Genomic DNA, 22,617 nt, shown 5'->3' on the forward strand with positions numbered 1-22,617 from the left:
ACGTGCTTCCTACTATAAGGAAAAATCGTCTCGTTACCTATAGGCTTTCTTGGTAGCAGTTTATCAAAAATAAGCCCAAACTTGTGTTTTGATTGCCACTGAACTTTTTTATATGGCTCTGTTCCCAAAGGGCCAGCCCTGGTGGTCCAGAAGTTAAGATCCAGTGTTCTCACCACCAGGGCCTGGTCTGTGTCAGGGTCAGGGAACCCCACCACCCTTGTTGGTTGTCATACTGTGGCAGCTGTGTGTTGCTGTGATGTTGAAAGCTGCGCCACGCGGTCACCCATGGTGGACAGGTTTCAGTGGAGCTTCCAGACTTGGGAACTGGCATTGTCTGATAGAGCACCAGAAGGGGTGAGGATGATGCAAAAAGACCAGACAGCGTTCAGCTCCACTGTACAGAGGGGCACTAGGACGACAAAAACAACAGATTTCCAAGGGAGATATGGACAATAATTTTGCTCATTGTCCTCTGAAATATCCTGTTAAACATTGCATATTAAACTCTGTAGTTTAGTTTTTACAAAAATTACACATTGATTATATGAACTGAATCTGCATCAGTTCTCTCTAACTTTTCCAAAGTTTGTTTTTGATAGATGTAATAATATTATTAAAATGTTTAATGGTAAATGCTATTAGTGATTTGTACCTCTTTCTGAATCATTTTTCATGGACTTGCTTCATGACATGCCTTTCCCCGCAGGCGTGTTTCTTAGCCCCTGGGGAAGCAAGCAGCCTATCATTAGGAACCTCAGCCAGCAAGGAAGTTGAGAGTCAGGAAATCACAAGACTGAGAGAAACTGTAGAGTCATAGAACTTTAGGATTGGAAGGGCTCGCAAAAATCCAGTAACTTTTGATGGAGAACCTAAGTCTGTATCCCCAGTGACAAGCAAAGGGAGCTCTACAACTCCAGGCTCCAAGCTCCTCAACCAGCGTCATCTCAACATACCTCGGGGTTCATCTCTATGCAGGCGAGAGGATTCCACTGGGACCAGCGCACGCCTTGTGTATTTCGTTTTAGGATCAGGAAGAAGTCTCTGCAGACCCTTTAGAAACTTCTTCCAATATCTAATAACTCTTATTTTCAGGAATCTTTTCTTAAGGTGCCTGAAACTCCGTGAACTTGAAAATCATTTTTTTCTCTCTCTCTCTTTAGCCCAAACACACTTTAGTCCAACCAAATGAGCTGTTTCCACAATCTGCAACCTTGCATTTGATAATTCCTTTCCTCCAGCAGGATATACTTTTAATTTTCTTGGTGAAGACACAATTGGTTTTTACACTGAGTGTCCTAGAACTTCTTTGGGACCTGCCCAGCAAAGGAATAACTTTATTCAGAATGTGTGCTTTCAATTTCTGGTCAATTTCTCTTCCCCAATACAACCAATAAAAAATGTGTTTTGTTTAATAAGATTTTTTTCCTATTAGCATTTGCTGTTAAAATGCATTCATCTTATAGGTATATTTGGAATGTAACATGCAAACTTTTTTTTAGAAGAAATTGTATCTATTTGCACTTAAAAATGTTTATACTGGGATAATCTGATAAAATGGTGTGAACTTGTAATAAGGATGAATTATTATTATTATTAAATTTATTTTTACCCTGTATAAAAGGTATTTGAAGTAGATATTTCTGGAATTCCAACAGTTTCATTTACCAGCTGAATATCTTGGATACCATTTAATGTATCTTCTTGTTTTGTTCAGTTTTCCGTCATAAGAAGACAAGAAAATTACCTTTCTATGCTTTGTGGCTCCTTGGGAGCTTTAATTGCATTAATTGCTGGTATTTAGGTCTTCAGTACTCAACCAACGTCTTTGAGATCCTAGAGGCTTAGGTACTGGAATTCTTGAAGAGCTCAAGAGCTCCGAACCTATATCCTTTCTTTTAGCTCCCAAGCAGACGCCGCGTGCTCCTCCCAAACCAAAAACATCTGCACATCCAAGAGTCCCACAAACACAGCCAGGTAAATACGTATTTTATATTCTGGCCTGAAAAGTTGGATATTAATGGAGCTATTCTGTTGAATTACAGCGAGTTGAGTTTTTAACCCTCGTAAAACAAGTCTTCCTTTGAAACCTAATGAATACTTATATTTATTTTTAGAATTTATCAAAAAGCATGTTTTTGGAATAGCTTATTCCATAAAGCTTGCCTTTGTTACATTATTTATAAGGGGGATGGAGAAAAATGGAATTTCTTGAAAGAGTAGGCTGCCTACTCCCTGTGCCTCTCCCTATCTCTTCCATGGTCCTTGAAGATACCTCCCCCTGCCAATCACCTACTTTATTTTTTTGACTTTTAGTAGATTTTGTTTAACAGAAAGTCTTGAAGATTTATATATATATATATATATATGTATGTGTATATATATATATATATCTTCTTCTATAACATAATGATACAATTCTGTTTGGGTTCTTTTGCTGTAAAATTTTGATAAGGACCCAAACAAGAGTCATTATAAACTATTTTTCATTTTGTTCCAGAAGCTCTTATTCAAATGACTAACTCTAACCCTAAGTTCTCAACCAAGATCTTGTCCAATTTCTCCAAATGCCTTAGCGGATCCCTACTTTGGGCTACCATAAACTCAACCTGCCTCTAAGAAAGTTCATCATGTTTTTCCTCCTTTCACTTTCCCCTTTACACCCGTGGCAGGGCCTCAGCATTCTACATCTGATTTTTCTTCTCTTCTTCATCCAGCCCCTGCAGTCCGTCTTTTACTAAGTCTGGTACATTCAGTCCTTCCGACCGTCTCTAGCACTGGTGCCTACTCCAAGCATCCACCCGATCATGCCCAGTCAGTTGTCCTTAATTAACTGATCTCCTGTCTCTTGTCTCCTAATTTCAAATTATCTCTCCCCTTGATCTTTAAGTGATTGATTAACTAATTCGTTTCATCGGTTAGTCACTCAACAAGTATTTATTGCATGTGGACTATGTACCAGGCACGTGCTAGATGCTGTGGGTGTGAAATCAAAATTCAAGGAAGTTAGAGTCTAGGCCAAATTTATCCTTTATACACGGCCCACTTCCACAAGGTGTGTGAGGTGCACCTACCTAATTTACCAGGAAAGAAACTTTCTCTGCCGCTCATGGCCTGGGGGAAGGAAAATGTCAGCAGCATCAAAATTATGCTTGATCCAAATAGCAGTTCTGAATCCCACCACAAATCCCATCATCAAATCTCGTGATCTTTAATATCTGATTCTGAGAGGAATTTTGCCTATTATTTTTTGCTTTATAGGAAAATTCCTTACAAGACAGTTCTATGTTCCACACAGCTAATGATTTTAAATCTACTTTAATGTATTTGAAAATGTGTTTTATTTATTGCTAAAACTTTGCTATGAAAATGATATGGGTATGATACATAAGTATATGAAGGTACCAAGGCAACGATTCCCTGAAAGAATAAGAAATTAAAATAATAACAATAAGTACATTGGAAACATTAATCCATAAGAAATACTTGGAAAAATAATTAATGATTAGTGAATAAGTAATGATTAATGAATAGAATAGGGATTTTAAAAAGTAAGTATACTAAACTTGTGAATAGGAAACCAAAATCTAGCTTTAAAAAATAAACAGAAAAAAATCACATGAGAAGAAGCTCTTGAATTTTATTTAAATATAAAGCATAGAATAAAAGCAGAGAAAGGAGAAATGGAAAGAAATAAGAAAGCATGAAAACTTGGTGAATGTTGGAAAATAAGAAACGCTGGGAGTTAAGACCTTGGGGATATAAATTCCTGGTTGGTAAAATTCTCAAAAGTAAAGGAGATGTGAAATAACAAGGAAGACTTATTCATAATTTTGTCTTTTCGAACTGTACTCTCTACTTTAAAAATGCAGTTTAGTAAATCAGGAGCTTACTCTAATTTCCCATTATTAATTTATAAGTTTCAAATTTCTTTAATTTTGACTTAGACTTTTAGCCAACCTTCCTCCACGAGATCTGCAGCTTCAGAATGGAGAGGTCCGTATGCTCAGTGCGTCCCCGTCTAACTCTGAGACCCTGGAGTGGCTGCAAAAGGAGAGCCTCCTGGCTCTGTCCCAGCCGAGGCCACTGCCAGCCCATCAGCCTCTCCTGTGGAAAGCGGCTGCAACTCAAATACTGCTGGCTTTGTCAGGGGTACTTAATGCAGGGGATGATTTGGAAAATTGATCACGGTAAATGAAACGCATTCTAATTACTCTTGGAAGCGGGTGAAATTAGGATGTCTCTTATCCAAGAGAATATGATCTTACTTAACAGATCCCAGGAGTATCCTAGATTTTTATAGTCTTTCAAGGACGTTTGTATATGTGTACATATGTATCGCTAAATATTTCAAAGACAAAGATTCAAATTCTAGTACTTCCTCCCTTACCCTGGCCAGCTCTTGTAAATTTCAAAGGGCTATTTGAGCAGGAGAAGGTTCTGTTCATATGTTCTACACCAAATGCAAATTATTATCGTTGGGCGATGAGGGTGTCACCTGACAATAGTGTATACAAGTGAAAGTGGAACCAATGTGTTCACCCACCACTTTTCTCACATTAAATTCTGTAATTGGGCATGCCACTTTTATTCTTACTTATACTTAAACTATGTTTATAAATTAGATAGCAAAATTTGAGTTAGAACAGGTTTATTATTTATACCCAAAATTGAGAAACAAGTTGAAATGTGACCTGGAGAGCTGGGATGTAGCTACTGATAATGGCTGGACCTCAGCATGCAGTTCAAGTCTTATCTCTAGTGTTTAATAAAGACATCACCTCGGGCAGATAACATCACCAACCCAAGCCTTTAAACCGAAGCTGATAATTCCTTCCTCCCGGGTAATATGGTGAGAATCAAAGGCCATAATCCTTACGGAAGCATTTTTGAAATTGTAAAATGAGCTATAAATAAATTAGAACTTTTTTTCCTGGTAGCTGGTCCATTAGCACCTTGTTCCTCCAAAGGAACAGTTGTGTAAAGACAATTTTAGTTTGTGAACACGTTTATTTAAGGTTATTTGGGGCCTAGGAATTGCAGGGAGAGTAGGATGCGAGCCCACCCGTTGCAGTCCATGCCCCTTCCCTTTCTGCTGTTGCCTGAGCTGGCCTTACACTTCTCTTCTCCATGCTTCACAGGCTGCTGCTCTGACTTCACCGAGTTCACCCTCAAAGAAAGACATGGGGGGGTGGAGGGAGCATTTAAGAAATCAAGCAAACATCCAGAAAAGAGGTGCACCCTCGAGTTAGTTTAGTTACTGTCTCTTGTGAAATGAAAGTTTCAAAAAATTCCCCATCCTACCCTTATGCTTACTCAAATTTTGCAGTTTCTCAGGTTTCATTTTTCTAAAAGTATCTGGAATCCTAACTGATCTATTTTTAGAGCTTATGGTTTACTTTCCCATCCAGCTGCCATTTCATTGCTTTGTTTCATCAGTGGTCAGGCTGACACCCTGTCATAGCTTATGTGTTAAGCATGACCGAGAGATGCTGAAACCAAACATTCTCTCTTTCAGCTCCTAAGGTGTCCCAGCATGTTACTTCAAAGCCGAAAACGTCACCAAGTCCAGAAGTATCACACACTCCAGCTGGTAAATGCTGTATTTCATATTTAAGCCAAATGCATTCTATGTCCCACTTTGCTGCAGTGGAACATCTCATGTATGTGAGGCCAATGTTTCAGTTATGTTCAGAGACCGTGTTGTATCATGCATGCCATGGTCATTTCAGAGCTTTCATAAGAGTTCCCTAAGTGCTCACATAGTGAGCTAGTAATATAGTCAAAAGACAGAGGTATGCCGAAGATAGAAAGTTTTTTTAGAGCTAAAGTTTTCTTATAAAAATAACCTACCATTGCTAACTATGGTATGCTCAAATGTTTCACCAAAATAAGATAAAACAAAGAATTTTGGATTTTTCCACAAAAATGATAAAATGATGTTCTGCAAACAGAGGAAATGATGTTTAACCATTTTCTTGGGTTCAGAAATTTCACATTATCCAGCGTTCAATGTTTTTTTTTTCCTGTCAAATTCTATTTTACCAGATCATGGAGCAATAGCTTGGGTTAAGAAATAAGAAATTTGTTTCACAAAAAAAATGATTTTTTTAGCTACAAATCTATTTCTTGCCTATCATCTGAGAAGGCCTTTTGTCCATTTATGGGGGAATAATCTCATATTTGTGAGAGTAGTCAGGGAGGGGACTGCAAGGACCCAGCCATTTCCTGGTCTTGCCACCAATGCTCTGAGTCCTCAAGTGACCTCAGGAAGGTCCAATTAATATAAATTTCTAGATGCTCCTAGAAGCATACAGAACATTCCCAGGACCAAAGGATTTCTAAGCAGTAGCTTGAAATGATGGCATTTTGGAAGGAAGCCCAAATTGAGTTGCTATACTGCTTTCCAGGTTGTGTGAGGGTGTTACTGTGCTGTGGGACAGTCAACACCTGGCGGTGGTGGTAGGCTAGAGAGGCTCCTTTGCCCTGAAGTCTAGAATTTAAATTTGTACTTCTCAATGCAACAGCCAATGAAAACACCAATGAAAAACAAAAGCTGATCTTCCCACTTGCAAAAAGTCAACTTCTTATTTGCAATCATGGAAAAAAAAAGGTAACAGAAATTAAGTCATTACAGATAATAACAATAGATTTGAGTGATTTTATTCACTTTTCCTTTTCATTAGAGAAATTAACATTGTTGGTCCTGATGTGACTTAATGTCATTAAACCAACGTATATAATAGCTAAACTTTCTTCTTTTTTAATGCCTCATATTTGCTTTATTCCACCAACACCTCATTTTTCACGGAAACGCGAACCCGTAAGCTCGAGCACTGGAACACCGCGCACATTCCCCCGGGGCCTCCGTGGGCTTATTCTACTGACTCTCCAGTTCCACACATTCAGTTAGAATTCCGTCTCTAAACCTGGTGTTGGTCCCTCCATTGTGATCATCAGGGGTTCCCCTATTGTTCCTGGGGTGTGATGCTAACAGGAACAATCATAAGGCAACCCCGTTAGTACGTTTCCGCTTCCTCACAAGCATTCCAACAGAGTGGATTCTGTTGTGTTCAGTTTCTGGGTTGTAGCTAGGCTCAGGTTTGCATCCTGATGAACCCAAGACCTTGTTTACTGGCTCCTGTAGGTTAAACCTCGGAAAACAGGGATAAATTATGTGTATATTTAATACGTCCTGGTTTCCTAGAGAAATAGATGCTCTGTAAAAATATAAAAATGTAAAATGTAGTGTGGAAGTCAGGACAGAGTTATGTTTTATCACGATGTTTATCTCAAAACTTATTCTGAGATATCAGAAGGAACAAGCTTGCATTTCTAGACCTGCGTCAAACAAGACGTCAGTGTAGGATGTGCTGTACAGCTCTTCGCTTCTGTAGATTCCTAGGTGGGATGCAGGTTTCATCCAGTTAGGCCTTTAGAAATATCTTGCAGCCACTCAGTTGAATTATCTATGACACTAAATGAGGAGTCGTGACAAACAGCCCACCTACCACGTCCAGAACCAAAGTAGAACTGGCTTTTCTAGGAGCTGCCTTGGAGGAATGATAGAAAAATCAGAGCAAAGGAATCGCCCTAATGCCTGCTCGTAGGCCATGCCTTCATCATAGATTCGTTTCTACACCAAGGCTGCCTTGGCTTTGTGGTGACCGTTGTGGCCCACAGATATTTGGATAGACTTCAGTCATTGGAGCAACCAGGAAGAAAATCTAGATTTCAGCAAGCTATCCAGTCCTCACAAATGTTCTGTGTAGCTACTCTTTCTGGTAAATTCTAATGTGTAGTCACACTCAGCATTTTTGCAGTTAGGAGGTAAGCGAACCATGCTGAAATGCCTTTGGATGTGGAAGCACTTGGACCTAGACAATGACTGAATGGTGTTATGTATGGAAAGAAGGATGACCCTGCTCTTTCTAGGTTGGGCAGGTGGTAGATGATAATGCCACTAATGAAGACAGGGAACACAGAGGGAGGAATAAAGGTTTGTGCACATGCTAGGTTTGAAGGGCCAGAGGACTTTCAAGTGGGAGTGTGTAGGTGGTATTTCTGGATTTCTAAACAGAAGCCAGGATTTGGGATGTAGTTTTGGGAGACACACATCTATGTAGAGAAGGTTCTTAAATCCTGTGAGTGGATGACGTCATCCAGGAGAAAGCATAGAGAAAATAAGAGGTCACAGACGACAGACTTGGGGACACAGTTATATTTAAGGAGTAGACAGAGGAAGAGGAGCCAGCAGAAGTTGCTGTTAAAAAATATGGAGTACCAGGAGAGAGGGACTCAGCAGGCAAGGCAGGGAAGGGTAGTGGACAATGACAGAGAGGGATCAAAAGAGTTGCTGGACTTGACAGTGCACGCCCACAAGCCCATGTCTGAAACCCATGGGCTGATGCTTCAGAACGTAGCAATTTTCATAAAGATAAAACAGCACATACACCATCGATTACAGGCATGTCACTATGTCTGCAGTAAGAAATATGAAGAGTCCTACTAAGCAGGATGAATGAAATCTAGAAATTGCCTTAGGTCAGTTCTAGTCAGGTTCTGCTATCAAGTAAGTTAAGAAAAAACTTTCAGTTTTCCAAGCATTTTGGATTTCAGAACTATTGATAAGACATTGTGAATACATGGTTGCTAGAGATTAGTGAAGTGGAAGCCAGACTACAGTGCATGAAGAAGATACAATTGAGAGACCAGGAAGCAGAGGCAGACACAGTCATGCGCCACATAACAACACAATGGACCACATATACGACAGTGGTCCTGTTAGATTAGGACCGTTGAGCCCAGGTGTGTAGTGGGCTGTACCCTCTGGGTTGGTGTAAGTACGCTCTATGATGTTCGCACAATGACAAAATCGCCTAACGATGCATATCTCAGAAAGTGTCCTCATCATTAAGTGACCCATGACTGTATAATTTTTTGATTAAAGGAATGAGAGTGGGAGTGGGGTGCTTTGAAAAGGAAGCCATGTCAAGGAAATGATAATTATTTTTAGGATCTTGGAGCATTTGAGCTGTTTCATAGGTGGAAAAGGAGGAACTCGTGGATAAACGGAAATATGGACTAACAAAGTATGGGAGATAGTAGAAATAATGGAAAGCGAAAAGCCCAAGAAAAGATGGGAGGGAGGTGGCTGAGAGTGCAGGTAAATCTCAGAAAGCTGCCAAAGGACCGGAGACCTGCTTCCTCTCAGACCTGCCCTAAGGGTGCAAGGTCAGAATAAAGGAGCCGAATCTTGAGGGGAAGGGTGTGTGGTCTACACTGTAGCGCTTCTCGAAGAGAATCCATCTCTTTACAGTGTCTTGCAGGGGTAAACCTCCTGAAGACTTCATCTTCCTCCATCTTTATAATACATTAAGTCTCTCCTCTACTCTGGCAAAACGTTCACGCACAATCATTTGCATTTGTCCATATTAGACATTTCCACTCAGTTGTCTTGTGTTGGTTGAATTTTTTTTTGAGTGGTGCCCTTTATTCAAAAGATAGTTAATATAATTGGTTAGTTACTATAAATGGTAAGCTGGTTAATATAAGTGAGTCAAATATAATAATGGTAAATACTGTTATAAGGAAATCAAGACAACCTTCTCAAATGAATTGGCATCATCTGCATTGACGAGTTTCCCCCAGCACGGAAGAGTCAGGGTTAGGAATCGTGCTCTTGTTCAGGTTAATACATGGAGGAATGCCACAGAGGAAAAAAGGAAAAAAACAACTTGCGTTTGTTGGAGCTGCAGTGGCCCAAGTAAGAGAATGATTCATATCCCTTTCCTGTGACTATGTCTGTTCCTTTCCTTTCCACTGATTTCACCTGCTCTAGGAAGTCTGCGATGGCTGTTAAACCATCACTTCACGGTTAAAAAGTGCTGGTTGCAGCAGCAGGAATCGCGTCACCCCAGCCTGGCTTCCTCAGTAGACCGAAGCAGGTGGCGAGCCAGGTGTTCACAGTCTGGAGGATTTACTGGGAGCACATTTCTTTTCAGCTTCTCTGGTCCGTCTCCCAGCTCCTCTTTGTATATATGGTCTGGAACCGTAACCCAGTTAGGGTATTTATACCCTACAGGCTGCTTTGTATGGTCATGGCCTTCTCAGAGCCATATTCAGGTGCCTCTCCTTTACCCTCCAGATAAACATTAGTTGGATCTACAACTGGAGATTCCTCATATTTTACCATTTGAATCCCCCAAAATACTACAGAGCAAGGGTGGAATGTTCTCTGTTGTGATGGGTTTTCTCTACCTTTGTCAACCACTGATCTTTTTGAAGTTGCCTTTTTCTTTAAAAAAAAGAAAAATCCAGGGGGCTGGCCCTGTGGCCGAGTGGTTAAGTTCGCGCGCTCCGCTGCAGGCGGCCCAGTGTTTCGTTGGTTCGAATCCTGGGCGCGGACATGGCACTGCTCATCAAACCACGCTGAGGCAGCATCCCACATGCCACAACTAGAAGGACCCACAACGAAGAATATACAACTATGTTCCAGGGGGCTTTGGGGAGAAAAAGGAAAAAAATAAAATCTTTAAAAAAAAAAAAAAGAAAAATCCAGATTTTTAAGTTTCCCTGGATGTTACCTTGTAGCTCATAGAGTTCTAATTGAGTGAAGTTTCTTTTCAATGTACCAAATTCCACAACTGTAATTTCACTGTTACCCTGTGGTCTAGACCAAGAACAGATTAAATATGATCCCCCAAAGCAGTAAAAAGACAATGTCTGTTTTACATAACCTATTTCTACACCAATGGTAAAGTGGTATTGGCCACCTCATGGTACAAAAGTTTTCTTCATCTTCCTCTGAGGCAAAGTTCTAGCCTGAATCCTATTTTTTCCCCAGTATCATATAAGATGCAAGAAAATCGCAGTGCCTGCCAAAGGGACTCTGCTATTTACAAAATCTTCAGTGTGGTGGGAAGACTTCTCAGTGAGAGAGTAGGGCTGAGAAGGTTCTCCCTGTGGGGAAACTGAGTCAAAGAAGTCCTTTACCTTTCTCTTGGAAGGAGACTTCGCCGTAGAAATCTGGTGCTAACAATAGGCAAATCACTCTGGTATTTCCCTCAGTGAGAAATAGGTTGTCAAATTCCCGACCAACTGTTTTATTTTGCCAAAATAGAACTGGGCACAGGCATTAAAAATATACTGGATATCAGGGACTAAATATGGCGTGGGTCTATTGTTTAGCTGACATTTTTGTCCTTGTCTTCATGTTCTCATATGTCAGGAGGCCCTGCCACCTAATATACTGGAAGCCACATCACTAAGCAGGACAAATCGACAACATTTATGTCGCATTTACTCTGTAACGAGTACACTCACAAACTACGTGTGGTGCCTTCTAATGGGTGGCTGATTCCTTTAGCTCTGTTTTCTCCCCTAATAACTGTTAGTGCCTTTAAGAATAAAACTTTGTTCTCCTCTTAGACGCTCAAGAATTTTGTCTTTCTTGCCATTTCTCTCATTTGCAGACCATTTGTGCACTTTATCTATGATCATGTATTTTCTACTGCTGTCAGTAGAATTTTCGCATGGATGTTAAATGGCACCTAACCCCTTCAGGCAAAAACTGACTTTCTATTTTGAAGACCACTGGAGGGAGACCCATTTTCTAGTGTTGAATTACATTAGTTAGGTCCTCTTTCTTTTTTTCCCTCACGGGAGGCTTCAAAATGAGCTGTGACCAACTTTGTTTTACTGTCGCTAGAACCCTCCCTACACAACGCCATTCTTCCATTTTGAAAAGCACGGTCGTCTTCTTGCCTCTGCTCTGTAGCCATTGCGGAAACGCCTTTGCTCCCCCATGCTCTTCGGTCCTCCGCATCCAGGGGTGGTCGCACTGCAGCCGTGACGTCTAGAGTACAAAGTGTTTGATCATCTTTTTCTTTCAGTTCCGCGAGACGTGCTCCTTCCCCATAAACCAGCCCCCGAAGGCTCTCAGAGCGAACCTGGTAAATGAATTATTTTATCTTCCAGTTAGGAGCTGTATTTCTCCAAAAATATTCTTGAGGCCAATATGTATTTTTAATGATTGTGATGTGGAAGCACTTCAGAGAAAATTATGGATATAAAATGTGTATTTATTTGTGAGAAGCTTTAATCAAACAATCTGTATGAATTTTTTTTCCCTGGTTAACATGAAGGAATGGTACATAATTAGTTTATTTTCCCTGGAAGTGTTTTAATTGAATAGGATATCATGCTAACGTTATAAGACACAATTATTAACTGAACCAACCATTTTCACCTGCTTTCAAAATGTAAATATAACACATTCCAACTGTGGGTGTACTTTTAAGTAAAAAATGTGGGTGCCTAACCAAAATTTTTCCTCAAAGTGACAGTGAATGAGAACTTTAAAGTTTAAGATAAACTAAGTTCCCCGGGTGGCATCTAATACATAGAATTTTCTCATATTTATTCTGGTTCTTAAAGAATGTTCAAATGGATGCACATAGAAACACAGAAACTGTTTTTACTTCACCAGGTAGTAATTCTCATAAATGTTTCTTTGGTTTGCTTTCGGCCTAGTTCTGCAGCCTGTTACCTTTAGCATTGGCCCACCAGAGGCAACAATAGGTAATGGCTTTCCCATATTGACCCCCTCTAATTGTTTTCTTTGCTACCATCAGGACTGCAGGTCTTTCTCAAATAGTTATGTCAAAACATCATCTCTTCTCAAACCATTCCCTCCTTTTATTTTCACTGTTAGTACTCTTTCTGAAATAGAAAAGCAGTGGTTTCTCTGCTGTAGCGGCTTTGCTCCGAAGACCAACTCAAGGTAGCTCACTACAGAGTCTGTCCTCACCTACCTCATTCATCTCCGTGTTCAAAATGGCTCCATGTTACTCATGCCCATCTAGTTAATATCTCTGCTGGTTTAGTGGTTCTCAGCTGTATTATTACAACACACTGGCAAGTTATGAAAGATGCTGGCAAGTGATTGTTATTAATATTGGTCAAAATACTGAAATTTGCCAATGTTTTATTTTAAAAAATAAATTTGGGGCGGGCCCTGCAGCCCAGTGGTTAAGGTCGCGTGCTCCGCTTTGGCGGTCTGGGGTTTTGCCGGTTCAGATCCTGGGCATGGACATGGCACCGCTCATCAGGGCATGCTGAGGCGGCATCCCACATGCCACAACTAGAAGGACCCACAACTAAAAAAAATACACTTCTATGTACCAGGGGGCTTTAGGGAGCAAAAGGAAAAATAAAATCTTTAAAACAGAAAGAAAGAAAGAAATTTGAGCAGACTCCAGATGATCTCTACAATGATGATATTCTCACTCATTTTGTCATTCTATGTGCTTTCTCGGGTGGGAGAGCTACAGCTGACAGCCCCAGGACCATGTCTAACCCATACTCCATCTTAACCGCACATGGTCATGGAGTGTGTCAAGCATTGAACATGGTGTATTATCTATCCTGGTAGAAAAAAACAGTTGAGAACCATTATTCTAATAGTCCACAGTCATTTCCCCGAAGGTCTGTGCACATTTAACTTTCCTCTCCATGACTCACTTAGTGTTTCCCTTTTTTGACGTCAAATGAAGGAATCTTGTGTAATATCATTCTAGCCTGGTGCTGGCTTCTGAATCCAAAGACTAACAAGCTTGCAACTTGTCTTTTGCAGGTCCTTTAGAGACCCGAGGCAGCCCTTTCATTCCCATGATTTCACCAAGTCCTAGTCAAGAGGAACTACTAACCGCTCTGGGTAAATCTTGTTTTGATATTTCAGTGCTATGAGGACCCACCTTTCAGGGTGTACCCTTAAAGGAGCCATATGCACATTGTGTTCGTAGGTTGTTTCCAGACAATAGAAGGTCTCTTTTTTACCATTATAAAAAATATCCATTTCACTTGATTCTTTTATATTGCCGGCATGTATGTCCTTCTAATAGTCATGCTGATTTTTAGTATAAAATGAGAAAGTTTTAAAACATCGTGACAACATTTCAAGTATTTTAAAAGGAAGAATGTCCCCAAAGCACATCAATGCTGTACTTTTTTGTTGCTTTTTCTGTATTTGAAACTGCATTTGGAAGAAAAATTTCATCTAGTCTTTACTGAATATTTTATGGGTACTAAGCACAATGCCAAGCAATGAGAGGCCCAAAGTCAAACTGTTTAAAGGTGAGTCCTTCCCCTGGAGAGCTCGCCAGCTCAGATGAAGACAGTATCTGTGATGGTGGCGCTTCCTGTGTACATCCCTACGTGTATTTTTTAATTTCAGCCACGTAACTTTGAGGTAGGTCCTTTTACTTGCCCGATTTACAGATTAGAAAATTGAGGCACAGAGAGATTTAAAAATTTGGCTGAGTCACACAACTAATGTCAGAGCCAGATTGGAACCCGCACATTCAGTCACCAGAGTTCCTAGGATTCACCCCAAGGCTATTCATTACAACAAGTGTGATAGAGAAATGAGCAGCATGCTGAACATGCAAACTACCTGGGGGCATCAGGGAAGGCTTCACAGAGGAGGTGACATGTACACTAGGTCTTCAAGTTGGAGAGAGTTGAAGTTAAAAATGCGAGAGGTCCTTTCAGGTTAAACACAGATGGGTGGAGGCACAGGGCAGAGAATGGCAGCCAGACTCCTGATGAGCGTGTGGGGCATGTGGAGAAATGAGACTGGATGAGTCAGTTGGTTGGGATGAGCTGGCCATGCATTCGAGGAGTTCAGCACCAACATCCTCACTGTGGAAACCCTAGTTTGCCTGACTTGGCTGAAAATGAACAGGAAAACAAGAGTTCCCTGCTTGTGATTTTTGGCTCCCCTGCCCTGTCCATGCCACATCCCACATAGCTGTGTTCAAATTGGTGGCCTTATTTTCCTCCCTCAACCCTTTTCAAACAAATCCATCCTTTGTCAGTGTCTGCTGAAATGAAGTTACTAATCCCATTTTTAAATAAAATCCTTTTTGAAGGAAAAAATTTAAAACTGAATGAGCAAATTACCCTAATTACCAAATATTCATCTATGGTAGCCGAGGCCCACAAAGTCAGCGTCACCAATGAGGGCAAAGTCAAAAGCACTTTTCAAGACCCACTGCTGTATATGCTAATTATCTAATGGCCAGTCCCTATTTTTAAAACATGTCTTGATTTATTGAAGCAAGAACCATCACCTGCCATCTTTCACAAGTATCTCTCTTGTGAGCAGAATCCAGATTGTAAAGCAGGGCAGAAAAAAGATGACAATATATTATTTGCACCAAGTGTTTCCTTGGATCCAGTATGCGGCAAAGTGCACACTGTAATTTGCTATGTCTGTACGATGCTGTGAGGATTCCAAGATAATATTGGGGTGGAACTACTGCTGTGCTTATTTTTTATTTTGTCAGGAGAAATGTGCCTGTATGTCAGTAAACATAGACTTCGTTTTTCACGTGAAGAAAATAGAAGAATACTTATCTTATAAGGTGTAAATGCGCATCTTTCCTTCAGACCTATTTCCTTCCAGCTCACCTAAGTAACTTGTGGAATTGATGGAACAGAGAGAAGACATGAAGGCAGTTAGGAGGCACCCAAGTATAGCCACATCCAGGATGATGTGACAATGATCCTGAGCTAAAAGCTTTTGGAAATCCTAATAATAGTCATTAATAACAGTGCAAGAAGACAGAAAATATAATAAGTGAAAGTTATTACAATGTATCATTAACTTTGTATTATTATGATTACTGGACATAATTATAAATGCAATTTACCCTTTTATCATCACATGGTGCAGATAATACTGTGGGTTTTTTTACATGTCCATAATGATAATTATTAAAGCAAGCCACCTTACTGTGTTTTTCCCCAGCAGAAACAGACCAAACCACCCAAGAAGTCTTCACCACTAAGATTTCACGAACAACTGAGCTGGCAAAGACGACTCCGGGTAATGCTATCCCCCTACCTCTCATAGGAACTTTTGCTTCTTCACTTTTAATCAGGAAAGAAATTTCTTTTTCAGAATGTAATTTCTCATCACAGTGAATTACTTGGCTTTTTTCACGATTTAGGTGCAGGACATCAGCCACGTGTGAATACTACTAGTTGAATGTAGGAAGACAAGTTCTTTAGCTGGAGCTGTGCTTTTGGATGTATTGTCGACCACTTGATGCTAATAACTAAGAATGAAAGCTCCCGTTTTTTTCCTTGCTTGACCTTCATCTGCCTCATTTCTACATCTGATAAATAAGAATCTTTATTACCTTCCTCTTCCTCCTTTCTCTCCATCTATTTTCCCTCTGTCCCATCTCCCCAACTTGATGAACACATTGACATTGTGGCCTGAGGAAGGAAACCAGTAACAAGAAAAATCATTTTTTAATGATGGCTTAATATTTAAACCTGGATGTTTAAATATTAAGGGAGGTTTTCTCTGGAATTTCTGACTTCTATGTCTTCCTTCCCAGTTTTTGGGATGTGAACTCACCTGCATGAAGCTCTTTGTCATCTTCGTGCTCTCAGAAATCTTTCCTTTTTGTATTTTTCTGTCCTACTTGGGTTATAACCGGTGGACTTCCACCATTTTTTGTTTTCTTTCTTTTTTTCTAAATTACTCCTTTTGCCCATCTCTACCTCTATCATATGGGAAGAAACCCAAAAAACAAAAGCAAACTTTTTTTAAGGAGTTGGAAGACAAATGTATTTTCTCATTGTCAGGTATAATTTGGGGGGAAAATTTGGTGGAAGAAATTTGAAATAATAAGAGGAAATGATAACAGTAAAAGAAATCTGATTTTAAGGTGTCTATTTTATCGCAAGTGGAGCAGTACTTACTCTAAATAAATACGACTGAGAACACTATGGCACAGGACCGTTCTTGTAACTTTTCTAAATCTTTTTTTTACTTGCTTGTTTGGTTTAATTTTATGTTTTAAATGTGCATTTTGTTATTTACTTCACTGTCTTTATATTTATTAACTTCTTATTTATTTATAAATATACACAGAAGTCAGAAGCATCATCGAATGACAGCCCTCCCACGTGCTCATAACCAGCTTCAACCGTTAACAGTAGATGTTCAATCACATCACCCCACCCTGATTTTCCTATGTTTATGTTTTATGTTTTTCGCAAATCTCTTTGATGTCTGGCTAATAGAAGATAGCTGGATTCTCATAATCAAACACATTCATGTTTTTGCAGCGAAATATATAAATATTTACAATAAGCATCATAAAGACTATTCAGCTCAGGTTGTGTTGCCAAATGAGGAAAAGATTTCAGCTTTTTAGAGCTTTAGAGATTTCATCATTGAGGATGAAAGATCATAGGCCTGTTCTTTCCTTGCTTTTGCTTTTTCTTACTTTAATGGAAATATCAATATTGTGTCACCATTACTAGTGTATGTAGAATTTTTATCAAATTCCCTCTAAAGCCTTGTTTTATCAGATAGGACTTTCACAGTTGATTGGATACATGTCCAGGATCTGACATCATTATATGAGATGTCTTAACATATTTATATAACATGCTATATTTTAATTATTTTCTTATGCTCTGAGGATCCCTAGCTTGAGCCTAAACTGCATTACCCTAGGATTCCTACTTTCCTAGGCTTGTGCCAAGGATCTTAGAGTGAACTCACGAGGGATTCATTTGCATGAAATGACAAAGGACATCCTAGGAAAGAACCCATCTTAGGGATAAGAGTAGCAACCAAATGGTGGTCCAGCCCAAGAGCCCTGCTTGGGAGTAGTCGGTCACCTTTAGTGAAGGCACTCTGTGTGTCACTAGGAGCACCCTCATAAATGTGTGCCTGAGCTCTGCAGAACAGGAAGTCAATCAACTGTTTTATTTCTGTTGTGTTGACTTTTTAACATCAGGCATTAGATGCACAACAGAGCACACAACAATTTGAGAGAGACGCCGTAGGGGTGAAGTTGTTCCTCTTGATCGCACTCTGCTGCGCATGTACCGTGACCTGTGGCTTTATGGTCTCCAAGCCTCAGCACGGGGGCCCAAGTGCTCCAAAGAAACCTTGTACCTAAAACCTAGGCATGAGTCTGCTGGTGGAATCTCCTCTCCTTTCTCTGTGGTGTCCTTGCTTCTTTGTCTGCTGAGACAACACCCTGCGGCGCGCTGTAAACAAAGCCCTGAACCATCCAGCTCCTCTCCTTTGTCCTTCTCATCTCAACCTGTAGTAGAAATCCACTTGGCCAGAGGCACTTCGGGAACATTTTGCTTGTTTTAACTTTTTTCAGCCCCCTGAATCCTCCTTCCCCTCTCCCAGTACTGGGCAGGACGTGGGTCCCTCAAGGTGTTTCTCCTGTAGTCCCTGTTTATTTTTGATGTTATCTTCACACAGTATTTTTAATGCCTTTTACAACTGATTTTTATAAAACTACTTAGATACGAAGCCACCTTTTATAATTCTTTTTATTATTAGCCACTAAAAACTATGTGGAAATGATGTTTACAGAGTTACAGCCTCACAAAGTTCTTTTGTCTTTTTTTTTTTTTTTAGTTTAAAATTGAAAACTTAGAACGATTTTCTCAAGGCTATGTGTTATTTGGTGATGAGCTATATGGGGAACTCACAGCCTAAACTTAAGTAATATTTCAGGTCTTTTATAAAAAGTTCTCTCTAGATTTAAGTAAAGACTGTGGAAAAAAATAAAACTAAAATTCTGATCCTGTGGCTTTAAAATAATTAATGTTGTGCTGATTATTTCTGTGTTCTGCTCTTTCCTGTCTAAAGTTTTAGAACTCATATGTGTTCTAGAATGAGGCTAATAAGAGCCAGGGTCCTTGTATTTCTTTAAGCAAAAGCAATCTAACATTGAAGAAATTAACATGAAAAGCTGAAACAGGTTAAACTGACAGGGAATCCTACGACTCTCAAGGAAGATTGAAGAAAAACATTTGCAAATCATCATCATGCATGTTAGGGTGTGTGAGAATCAATTTTTTATAACAGCAGTACCTCTGTTTACTCTAGTTATTACGTCTTGAAAGGCCACGCTAAACCTACAGGGAATTTCAGTATGTGTCTGCTGTTTTTGGCCTGAAGTGTGGCAAAATTCTGCTCATCAATCTTCACGTTGGAAGCTTATAAATGAGCTACGTTATAATCTGTTTCACAGGTGTATTTTTGTTAACTTGGTAGGCAAGGCGTTGCTGATTTATGGTTATATAAAAAACCCACTCAAGATGTGAACGAAACCATCAAAACGATGTAATCTCCTTATATAGTTGCAAGAAAAATTTTTTCCAGTCTTAGCTAAAGCATTACCAAGAAAGCTGGTGGCAGGAGGCAGTGTGGTGTGTTGAGTGGGGAAGAGGAGGGAAGGATGGACAAATTCCAGGATGAATGCACACTCTAAAACCTTAGGAAGCAAAAATATTTCAGCTGAGTTTCTCATGAATTTGCCTGCTTACAATGGTCACTTATTTTTTAAATTTATTCAACAAGTCTTCATTAGGAGTCCTCACTGTGCCAGGCCCTGGACAGCAGGAGCAGGAAGTGACAAAGTAGCATGTTGTTTCCAGGGCTTGTTTGAGTTCTCACTCCTTGCTCACCCTGTCTTGATGGGCAGAGCACCAGAAGTCATGTTCTCTCCTTTCTAAGGCTTTAATGGATGGCACTCTGAGTATTATTAATTTCAGGGTTCATGAGCTAAGACAGTTTGATAGAAGCCACATGTTCCTACTGTTCTCTTTGAACCTACCTAAGAATATTTTTATTTTTGCCTTCAAGATTACTTGTCTTTTTTGGCAAAATAACATTCCACGGTGATTCCCTAATTGAGAGATGTAGATGGATGGGTGGATGGATGGATAGATGGTTGGCTTAAAGATTTACCATGTTAAGAAAACATCTAGTAAAATAAATACCCTTGAAAAGCATGGGCTAAATGATGACTAATCCTTAACGCAGGTTACAAATGGCCTACCTCACTCCATGTGCACCTTTCATTTCCAGACATGAATACTTTCACTTGTTTGATTTTGCTTTAGCATCCATGCTGTAATGTGTAACTGGAGGTTTCAGAATGTGCTTTCAGAATGTTCCATGCAAAGTGTGTGAGCTCTTGGTGCCCAGGGCGCTCAGTCTCTATGGAATGGGCTTTGGAGAGTTGGTTATTAAATTTGATGCATTTGCTCTATTTCAGCACCACACAGACTGTACACCACCCCAGGGAGGCCCAGAACTCCTGACAAACCCCGCAGCAGACCGGGTAAGCTGTTTCTCTTTCTGATGACCTAAATAATAAGCACATCTGAGATCATATAAAATGTGTTGAAACAGCCAAATACACCAAAGGAAGGATACAATTCTAAGCCTTGTGGATAAGTAGAAAGGTAATGAATTCATGGAAGTGGCAAGACTTGACAGAGGTTTTTAAAGATGACCAATTCAGAGACTACTACGGAACTTTATTGGTATAAAAGTATTTTTGTAATAGTATTTGTGCGTAAATCACACACACACACACACACCCCTTCAATTTTCCACGGCAATGATAGAGATAGCATTAGAGTTAGTTATGACGTCATATTTCCTGCTTTCAAATGTTATTTATCTTTTAAGAAAAGATGGGCTCTTCCAGTATAAAAGGATCTTGTTCTGGGAGAATATCTTTACTTGATTCCTTCAGATGATAAATCAAAAAAAAAAAAACAGCAACAACTCAATTTAGAGGTTGTAAACAGCAAAAATAAACTGATAATTAAACATTGGAAATCACTTTAAATTTGCTAAATTCTCCAAAGGTTCTAGGTTCTCCCTCACAGGAGCTTGTTAGGGAAAAGTTCACTTGAAGGGGCTGGTTTGGTCCATGTAGGTCGCTCCGATGCCACAGTGCAAGTTGGACCAGAACACTGGTGTTTTCTGCCCCTTTTTTTGCTGTGATTCTAAGAAGTCTTCTTAGGGGCCGGCCCGGTGGCACAGCAGTTCAGTGCGCACCTTCTGCTTCGGCGGCCAGGGGTTTGCCGGTTCGGATCCCGGGTGCGGACATGGCACTGCTTGGCAAGCCATGCTGTGGTAGGTGTCCCACATATAAAGTGGAGGAAGATGGGCACGGATGTTAGCTCAGGGCCAGTCTTCCTCAGCAAAAAGAGGAGGATTGGCACCAGATGTTAGCTCAGGGCTGATCTTCCACAAAAAAAAAAAAAAAAAAAAAAAAAAAGGAAGTCTTCTTAAAGTTGTAAATGATGAGACTGGCTTATAAGTTAATGTTCTTGGTGAACAGCTTTCCAGGCGCATGGGAGAAGCAAATAATCGTTTCTGTCCTTTGGTTTATTGAAAGCCCACATTTTTTCACAGTAATCCTCCAACTCCTGAAGGTAATTAGGCACATACATCTTTATAAACAAATATGTCTCCATGTGACTTTAGTATCATGATAGCTGTCGAGAGCTTAATGTATGGCTGGTTCTGTTAAAGGTTCCTACTACATAATGAAACAGTAACAATCATGGCTCACATTGACTGAGGGCTTGCCATATGTCCTGTGAGGTACAGTTGAGAAAGCTGAGGTGTGGAAAAAGCTAGAAAGTACATTTGAAGTCAAGCAATCTGACTTCAGAGCTTGCTTTCTAACCATAACACATGTAGTGCTTTTCCTTAAAGAGTCTTTTAAACAGAGGATGAAATGGATGACCTCTTCGAGTTTTGGTAGTGCTATGACTCTCTACAAGCAGGGGAGAAATTGAAATGGTTTCTTCATATTTCCATGTTCACCAATGAACTTATGCCAGGATTATGAGGGAACATTGTTACCTAGAGACTCCTGCAAAAGGACCACCAATTTCTGAATTATGAATTAAGGCCTTGAGAAATAAATACACTTCAAGTTTTGGGTTTTCATTAGGTATATGTAATCCTGATCTTTCCTCAGTTCCATTTTGGAAGGTATCTAGTGCTTATAAATGAAGAAAGATAGTCCCCATTTGGAAATAAACTTCCCTTGCCAGTTATTTTTTCAAGTCCCGTGATCACCTCAGAGCACAAACTCAGGTCTCTATTCCCAAACTCATGTCTATAATTTTTATACCAGAAGTGTGCTTTCTATAATATGAATAATACTTTTTGGTAAGCCATCATTTTTTTATTGCCTAGTTAATGACTTCCAATTCTCTGGGAAGCTTTGTTTTCCTTGGCTGCAAAGTTTTAATAAGACAATCTCTAAACTATTTATTTCCCACTTTATTGTAGTTCTGAATAAGACAACTACAAGACCTAGCAGGCCCAAACCCAGTAGGATGCCCACAGGGGATGGAATGGGAAAGGCAGTGATCAAATGAGTAAAATGTATTTTCTTTTGATCCTATCAAAATAAATGTTTTCATTGAATTTTTATAATTTTGTTCAATTCACACTTCAATATCTTTTTTACCAGTTTTGGAAGTTCTTGGTATAACTAGAATTGAACATTGTAATTCATTCCAAAATCAAAACTTCAAATGTTTGTGAGAACATTAAGAAGAACTTTGCACTTTTCTAAACTCAGTCCACTAAATCAGTTACCATACATAGTCTTGATTCTTAAAAAGATCCTGATTAAATATGAATTCTTGAATGAAAATATCAAAATAGCTGTTTTCCCTTATTTCAAAACACTTTCCATGTGCAGCCTTGGTCTTTGAGACTATGATCACTTGGTTTTCAAGTTT

The 22,617-nt window shown here is 39.7% G+C and overlaps 1 protein-coding gene and 1 long non-coding RNA gene across 52 annotated transcripts in view; one reads left to right on the top strand and one right to left on the bottom strand.

Annotated features, from left to right (window-relative positions):
• ABI3BP (ABI family member 3 binding protein) overlaps nucleotides 1-22,617 on the top strand; it is a 238,347-nt gene that overhangs the window by 170,833 nt on the left and 44,897 nt on the right. For 21 of the 50 annotated variants that reach the window (XM_070243854.1, XM_070243858.1, XM_070243869.1 and 18 more), the window contains 7 exons: nucleotides 1,900-1,974; nucleotides 5,516-5,590; nucleotides 11,892-11,951; nucleotides 12,532-12,579; nucleotides 13,634-13,714; nucleotides 15,812-15,889; nucleotides 20,115-20,180. In XM_070243854.1, the coding sequence (XP_070099955.1) occupies nucleotides 1,900-1,974; nucleotides 5,516-5,590; nucleotides 11,892-11,951; nucleotides 12,532-12,579; nucleotides 13,634-13,714; nucleotides 15,812-15,889; nucleotides 20,115-20,180 (483 nt within the window). The remainder of the gene's footprint in view (nucleotides 1-1,899; nucleotides 1,975-5,515; nucleotides 5,591-11,891; nucleotides 11,952-12,531; nucleotides 12,580-13,633; nucleotides 13,715-15,811; nucleotides 15,890-20,114; nucleotides 20,181-22,617) is intronic. The other 29 variants (XM_070243860.1, XM_070243861.1, XM_070243873.1 and 26 more) reach the window with 3 other exon arrangements.
• The window catches only part of LOC138919281 (uncharacterized), a 140,547-nt gene that overhangs the window by 89,672 nt on the left and 28,258 nt on the right, over nucleotides 1-22,617 (bottom strand). The gene's annotated exons all lie outside the window — the stretch shown is intronic.

The sequence above is a fragment of the Equus caballus genome, chromosome 19 (genome assembly GCF_041296265.1).
Source record: "Equus caballus isolate H_3958 breed thoroughbred chromosome 19, TB-T2T, whole genome shotgun sequence".
NCBI classification, from domain to species: Eukaryota; Metazoa; Chordata; class Mammalia; order Perissodactyla; family Equidae; genus Equus; species Equus caballus.